Source organism: Mercenaria mercenaria, chromosome 5 (genome assembly GCF_021730395.1).
Source record: "Mercenaria mercenaria strain notata chromosome 5, MADL_Memer_1, whole genome shotgun sequence".
NCBI classification, from domain to species: domain Eukaryota; kingdom Metazoa; phylum Mollusca; class Bivalvia; order Venerida; family Veneridae; genus Mercenaria; species Mercenaria mercenaria.
Genome location: NC_069365.1, coordinates 1,175,929 through 1,184,164, shown reverse-complemented (window position 1 = coordinate 1,184,164; position 8,236 = coordinate 1,175,929). Strand labels below are relative to the sequence as shown.

Genomic DNA, 8,236 nt, shown 5'->3' with positions numbered 1-8,236 from the left:
AATGTCCCCAAACTGTGTGTGCAGTTCGAATAAAACTAATGCAGCACATAAAAATATATGTTTCGAGCAAGTAAATTAAATTAAGGGAGATTATATTTAAACGTAAACAAAATTGAGTCCGCCAAATGGGTTCCTGTAAGCTACACTTTCACTTAACGTCTTTTTGCATTGTATGAAGGTGTAACGGATTCTTTATTTCAATCTGGATTTATACTTCGGGCAAATGCTATGAGTAAATTAAACGAAAGGACAAAATTTGAATAGTAAAGGAAATGGCAGCATCTCCTATACACAGAACTTCCTCTCAGTATATTTTGTCACTGTTTGAAGTTTCATCTAAACTTTGCAAAAATGCCTGCCTATTTTCTAAGCAATATTTAGTGAAAAGTTTCGTAAAATTGATATTTCAATTTACATCAAAATGCCCGGTGCATAAGAGTATACATGGTGTCATTAAATGAAATATGCCAATATTGGCAATGTAAAGTTAGATACTTTATCTAAATGTCTACAGTTTACATTTTTTACTGTCTTTACAGATTTTTTATTTAATTTTTATTTTCTATTTTTAATTTCAAAGTTTCGCGGACGGGAAACATAACTTCCAAATCGGGAAACACAGGTACCGGTATGTATATTTACATTGAATTGCATTTAGTCAGAATTATGACTCCTTTTTCACTCAGAAAATTCAAGTTTTTGTTCAGGTCCGCGTGAAGCTTTTAATGATGCATACTATTGCATAAAATCATTTTGGGCCAGTATAATTCTATGCAACAAAAAATTTAAATCAAGAACTTCTTATGCACGAGTATAAACTGTGTCTTTGTCAGAATTAAGTGTTGAAGCATCTTGAAATAGCAATCATCAAGCAGTGAAATGTCAAACAGTGTTTTATTAGTATCATCTGTGTAACTGAAGTACTCTATTAAAGACAATCAATTCTATATAAGCCTACATAAGGAGCTTCCCGATCGGGAAGTTAAGTTTCCAATTGAAGAAATTTTGAAATTAGTGTTGAATAAAAATTTATTAGGATATTTAAGAAAATTTGAACGAACAGTAGAAATTTAGACATATTTTTCAGTTAAGGATACCAAGCATATTCTTATGCACCGGGATTTTTGAAAAAAAAGTGATTTTACTTCCCGAATGGGAAGCAAGTAACTATATTTTATATAAAGTTTCCCATTCAGGAAGTAGGGAAACCCAGTTGTTGACTGCCCAAATGTGAAGTTTCTCCTACTGATACCGGATATTACGCTACTTAACACATTGTTTTCATTACATATGGTTTATCCACATCTTCAGCGCACATATCGGAATACCAAATTGACAGGTATGCCTGTATGAATATTTTATAAAATAACTTAATATATTGTATTTAAACACCACTGTTATAAATAAAAGATTGGAAATGTTTATAGTCTCTGAACGCTCTTGTAACAATGCAATGTTTAATCTTTTATTTACATGTATATTATATTTAGTATAAACTTTAAATGTCGGAAATTATACACGCGTTTTTTTGCCTTCATTGAGAAGTAACAAGAAAATATATATGTTTATTTGACATATTAAATAATCTTTTACTTATGAAAACATAATTTTATATTTCAGTTTATATCTAAAAGAGATGAATTTGCAATTATTTCGATCTAATACTGAAAATAACAAATATACATCTTCAAAAGGGGAATTTGCAACTTGGTGAAACTTTAACACTTGAACACAAGCAAAAAGCATTTGAATATTATCCGTATAATTAGAAGACAGCACCTTAAATAAATAAACGTTTTTCATTATGCTTTTTCTAAATTGTAGTATTGTTGAATGGTGCAGGTTCCTCTTTGAGATATGTGATAAGCTATGCCGGAGATTCATCAAAAAATGTCATAACGTTTCAATAAAGACTGAAATAATTTTTTCATGAAATATATCAGCATTAGTTCGGTGCAACGAATCTGCGTTTCATTTTTTATTACTAGCACACTAATTAGGTAGGTCCGGTCTGTAATACTAAAATCGTAGTCAACAGGAAATAAACTTGTTTCACTTTCGTAAATCTATTATTCTAATAAATTATATGTTAAAATAGCATACATGTATGTGAGATATATATTAAACTGGAATGGCGATTGAACGCAAACTACACAAAAACTTGTATCAAAAAATGTATATATCAATTTCCTCTGAAAATAAGCTTTACTTCATATGTAATATCTTTTAGGAAATGGCCGCAGAAGTAAAGCCACAAGAAATTTTTATGGAGAACATTCAACTAAAGGAAGAAAATGAAAACCTTAAACGGTTTAAGGAAAGAGTTGAACGACATCCTGGCCTTGCATACGAAAGTCCAGTCTCAGATGAAAAGGAAGCTTGGTTGCGGTCTTTCTTGTATGATAAAGATACCAGAGTTGTTATAGATAGAACCCCTTCGTGCAATAAATTTTGCACACACTTCGTGAGTTTTCTTTGGATTCGTTAAGTCGGCTTTCAAAAATAATAATTCTGCTTGTAATATTTGTTATTTTGTGAATAATGTTTCGTTTCGGTAATTGTGCTAATACGAGGGTTATTCCAGCAATAATTGCGATTAGCTCCATTGTGCATAAAGTCACTTTTCACAGACACTTCGCTGTCCACATCTCGTCTTTTAGCATTTTAAAGCGACCTGAGCGTAGGTGTAGAGCATAGATAATGTTTTTACGATTTCAGCATATTTTCAATTTGTATCAGGAAACCTTTTCTCAACACTGTGCATATACTGTAATAGATAAACGAACTAGATAGAAAAACAGCAAAGTCGTTAAGTCTGCTTTTAAAATAACAGTGTAGATTCTCATATGCCTCTAATGAATAAAATATAAATTTATTAAAGGTATTGAAGAATCTGTTTAAAGTGTTGATGGTAGTGCTGGTTACTGCTTGTGTGATAACTGCGTATATGCTGACAGAACGAAGACATGAAAGGTTGTCAGCGTTACTCTATTTTTGTATTTTCTTATTGTAAACTAATCTCTGTTGATAGGATAAAAGGAATACTGTCATTTTCTTCTAGCGTTTAACTTTCAAATTGCGACATTCTGTATGGTCGTTACTCACAATATGATATAGATGTTGTACTGTTGAAATGTATTTATGTTTCAGCTATGAAATTTCTTGATACATATACTTGTAACTATTTATATAATATGCACGTAAATGTTAAAATATTTTACTTCATATATATTGGTACTGGTTTGAATGTAAAGGCTCATAATGCCTTTGTTCATAATTTTTGTTACGAACCTAAAACATGCCTAGTTCCTTTTTAAATCCTAGCTTCAACACACTCTTTCCTCAGATTTTGGCAAAGGTCTGAATATTGATTGATGACATAGTAGAAAATATAATTGAATCCAATGTTTATGATTAATGCCCTTTATTACCCTAACCGTATTTGATCATGTGTATTAATTAGTAAAAGTAGTGATTTTCTAACCATGTAATTATGTATAACATCCCTTAGGTTAACTGCTTTATTATTTTTTGTATTGCTCGTACATGCTGTGAAATGTTGTACAAGCAGTTTTTTACTACGTGCATCGGTGCGTTTCTCTGAATTAAGACGCGGGAGTCAGTGTTAATTATTTATGTAGGTCAAATGTTTCCATTCTCAATATTGATATCAGTTTTGCTCATAAGACCATCAGAAACTATAACGTTTTGTATCGGTTCCTCCTTTCCCTTCCATTATCTTAAAACATCTACGATTATAATATTTAGTTTCAGTAAAATGCAATACTAATCTCCCTTTAATTCAAAACATTACTTTTTTCAGTGCACTGCAAGCTTTGGTTTCCACAGCAACATCGTCTAAGAAAGAGCCGACCGGAGTTTACGGTGGCATTTTACCTATCATCGCTAATAAAGCTGGAAACACAGTTCAAGACACCATACAGAAGAATTACTTAAACATCGGTTTGTATACTGCAATATACCGGTACTCAATCGTAGCAGATACTTACAGTATATAGCATTCCCTTATGTATCAAGAAATAGAACCTTGTTTCGTGTATAAAATACTACGTTCAATTTTATACATTTGAAGAGATGTATTATGCAAAGGCTCGTGTCATCTGTCTGTACGAATGTCTCTCTGTACATATGTTCAATAATAACTTTAGTTGCTTTGGATAATGAATCACAAACTTCCTAATAAGCATTAAATGACTTGTGTTGAGTTTAAGGTCAGTTGGTCACAGGTCAGGGTCCTTGTGACTGTTAGTACAAATATCATTTTGCATTTCATTTCCGCTCAGTAAATTGAGAATGCTTTCTCAAACTTGATATATAAATTGCACATGGGAAGTGCATGACCTCTTATGATTTTGAGGTTAGTGGGCCAAAGGTGAAGGTGAAAGTGACTATTTTGCAAATATCGTTTCCGCTAAATGACCTAAGAATGCTTGTGACACACAGACGTTACATGCATATTGTTCATGGGCATTCAATGATTCCAACTGATCTCGAGGTCATAGATGGAAAGGTCAAGGTCACAGTGACTGTCAGTACAACTTTTCCTGCTCAATATTTTGAGAATTCCTTAACCTAACATCCTCACAACAGGCAGGTATATAACCCAAAGACAGTGCATGATATCAACTTTAAGGTCTCTTGATCACAGGTCAAGGTCACAATGACTGTTCTTGCAAAGACTGTTTCCGCTTAATGTTAAAGAGCGTTTTGACCAATGACCTTCACACTTTGCTCATGGTAAGTTAAATATTATCATTCATTTTAAGGTCAGTGAGTCACAAGCCAGGGTCACGGTGAGAGTTTAACAAAGATAGTGTCCGTTCGATACTTTGAGAATACCTTGACATAAGATCCACAAACTTAATATGTTTATTATTCATTTTAAGTGGGTGATCTCTATTGCTTTTAAATCCAGTGGGCCAATGATATAGGTCTTTTACGCTAAAAACAGTAAATCTAAAAACAATTTTCCTTTGGATTCTGTTACAAGTTAGGCACATTGCACACTTGCAGTGGGTGACTCCTATTGATTTATGAAGCATATGGTCAAAGGTCTGGGTCACTTAATGACTGTTAATAGAAAAAAAACCGCTTCTTTACGATATCTTGAGAGCGATTTTAACATGATTTACACATAGCACATTGACAGTAAAGGAACTATATTGATTTTAAGGTAAGAGCGTTTAAGGGCAAGGTCATAGTGACTGTAAAAGGAAACATGTAAAGTGATCATACAGACGTATTATATGTGATGGAACTTGATATCCATCTGTTTGTTTCCCGTCTAGTTTCCGCTCAATTAGTAAATTACTTCTATGATTTTCAAGATTGATATGCGTTTGGCTTATGGCGTATAATGCCACATCCAGCGGTTTTCTTGTTGTTCTTTGTTGTTATGTGAGCTTTTAAAATATGTATTTAAAGCTGCAAAGCTTAATCATTCACGAATAATACGTTATCATCTGATTTAGGGTTGCGTCAAGACTACCAACTTCAGGAATGTCAAGGATCACAACTTAAACAGTCTTTCCCCGACGTGGATTATTCTCTGCTCGGCTATAACATATTGAAGGGCTTCCCGCTCGCCACCGGTCATGACCCTGGCTTCACATACCCAATATTTCGGCATGATTACTCTTCTGGTGGCATGACCGCCGACTGCCGGTACAGTGTACCACGTGGCCTTGTAGTTATCCCGGATGTCTCGTGCGTAACTTCGTTCTCATCAACAGCAATACAGACAAAATACGAATTTTCAAAGGCGTTGTCAGTTTCCGCTAGTGTAAGCGGAGGTGGATGGGGAGTGAGCTTTTCTGCAAGTGCAGGGTACAAACAGTCTTCGTCAGAAATGTCCACTGGAGAATCAGTCTACATTATATCGTCTGCTCATTGTAATTATTACTTTAGTAAGCTAATAACAGAAGAGGCTCCACAGTTTGACAAAGTCTTTGTCAAATGGATTCACAAACTGAATGAAACGGATTGGGATCCTGAACTGTACTTCGAATTCTTCGAGACATACGGAACACATTTTCCAACTGAGGTTACTTTTGGTGCACGATTTATCTACGAGCATAAAATGTCGTCTTCCAAGTATGAAAGTGAAAAGAAAAGCGGGAAGAATGTTGCTGTTCAAGCAAGCTACTCAGGATTGTTTAGTGTAGGCGCTGGTTTCAGTTTAGATTCCGAGCAGCGACAGGCAGCGTCCGAATTCTCGAAATCAGTTGAAACCAAGACAATCACTGTTGGTGCAGCACCGCCTTCAAACGGCGATGCTATGACGTGGGCGTCAGAGGTCAAGACAAGTCCAGTACCGACAGCGTATAAACTATCATCGATCGAACTTCTGTTTACTGACAGATACATGGGGAAACTGAATGTAGATTACGGACGTATTCGTAAAAATATAGACACTAAGAAGCATGAATATTGCCTATATCTGAGGACACAAGGGACAGTTGAGTCATGTGATAGTCTGGTTGCCGGACTTGAGTTGGCAAAGACAAGATTATTCAATCATTACAAAGAAATGCAGGTTTCTTTGAGTTCGGAATGTATCGAGAAATGTTTGGAAGAAGTAGAATGTGTTGCAGTGACAACTTGTATTACTTGCAAGAGTGACAATTATGCATACAATACTTGCTACATGTACACAGAAAGAGGATACTCGACTGGAGGGGAGAAAACTGAAACAGAAAACGCAGTATGGCAAAGCAATATATTTCCAGAGAAAATTAAATCTCAGATTGAACTTAGCGACACAGCAATTGTCGGCGTACCGCGCGGGTTTGAAAATGATCAAGACAAAAATGCAAATCAAAGAAAATGTCACGAGCTTTGCATGAAGGACGCCCACTGTGTTGCGTACACGCACTGTTACTGTCCTAGCAAAATAGTGAAGTGCAATATGTATAGCAAGGAGAGAATATCGGGCTTGGATAAACAATCTGGCACGACGACATTTTTCATTTCGAGCCGTCAGCATTTCGAAACAACTACTCGGGTACCAACCAAAGTTGGATAACAACAACAACAACAACAACAACAACAAATGTACCGTGGGATAACAGCAAACGAGTGATATCGACTCTTGTTTTCATGTTATTCAATGATTATATTTTTTCATGAACAACAATTATTTTAGTCTTTTTAACGATTCCACGGTAAACTGATCACGGATTAACAAAGTAATGTTCTACGACTGAATGTTCTTGAATGGAAAAAAAAGATGTATAATAGAACTTAAATAAATTCATGCTATATCAACGAATGTTTCATCTTTTATGTTTAGTTAGTACAGTGATGTCAATGAATGGTTGATCTATGCTGGGCACTAACTTCAGTCTTTGTCCATGAATGGTTGGTTTTTAAACGCTCAATAAGTAAGTCCAATGCTATGTCCATAAGTGATAACCAGAAGAAAAAAGCCATACAATATCTCTAAATTCCTATACTTTATTGTATTGTAACTAAATTCTTTAACGTTTATATAAATAATCAATCTTTTATGGACATAAACTAAATTGCATGGCATGGCCATAAATGAATGATCTCAAACGGACAGAATACTGCGTGGAACTTATTTATCACTGGCACCAGAAAGAAAAGGCCATTGTACATATTGAACCTACCCCTAGGTATACTATAAAACCATGCTCAAAAATGGGATAGTGTACTAATTCATTTTAATCGCGCATTTCTCACATAAAACGCGCAGTTCAGTAAATGGATATTGTGCATATTAGTTGTAACTTATCAGTCAAATTTCGTCAATAATTCTTAGCGTAGTTTATAGTTTCATCAATGTTACAGGATAATACTTGGATAAACTTTCCTAATAAACTTCCTGTCTAGAGGCAACATCATTCTGATTGGCTGATGTGTAAATGTATGTCAATTGTCGCTTACTACACGTGCAACTAGAATGTTTATATTCATATTTACAACTTAAACTTGAAATTAAAAAAGATTTTTGTCGGGGCCCCTCATTTAACACCATAAGAACAATTACCCGCCTTGAGTGCAATAATGAGTGGTAAAATGTTGTACGGGGTTGTTTACATTATAAACTCTTTAATAACTTCGTTCATGTTAATTTATGTATGGCTTTGGAAAGCTTATTGTTCCCCGCCTTTTTCGAAGAAAAAAGGAGGACAAAGAAAAAGGCTGCGTCCTTCCGTCCTTCCTTCCGTCCGTCACACTTCGTGTCCGGTCC

General features: G+C 34.8%; 1 protein-coding gene across 1 annotated transcript; it reads left to right on the top strand.

Moving 5' to 3' along the window:
* The first annotated feature begins 987 nt into the window (after positions 1-987).
* Positions 988-7,287, top strand: LOC123556297 (uncharacterized). Its single transcript, XM_045346899.2, has 5 exons — positions 988-1,339; positions 2,231-2,464; positions 2,882-2,973; positions 3,824-3,963; positions 5,493-7,287. The coding sequence occupies exons 2-5, from the start codon at positions 2,234-2,236 to the stop codon at positions 7,043-7,045; spliced, it is 2,016 nt and encodes a 671-aa protein (XP_045202834.2). The 5' UTR covers positions 988-1,339; positions 2,231-2,233; the 3' UTR covers positions 7,046-7,287.
* The last annotated feature ends 949 nt before the right edge of the window (positions 7,288-8,236 follow it).

Bases quoted from the DNA above. Each gene is read 5' to 3' on its own strand.
- LOC123556297 (XM_045346899.2), top strand. From the start codon at position 2,234: ATGGCCGCAGAAGTAAAGCCACAAGAAATTTTTATGGAGAACATTCAA. The intron at 2,465-2,881 runs GTGAGTTTTCTT...AATTTATTAAAG, and splicing joins ATAAATTTTGCACACACTTC to GTATTGAAGAATCTGTTTAA. The intron at 3,964-5,492 runs GTTTGTATACTG...CATCTGATTTAG, and splicing joins GAAGAATTACTTAAACATCG to GGTTGCGTCAAGACTACCAA.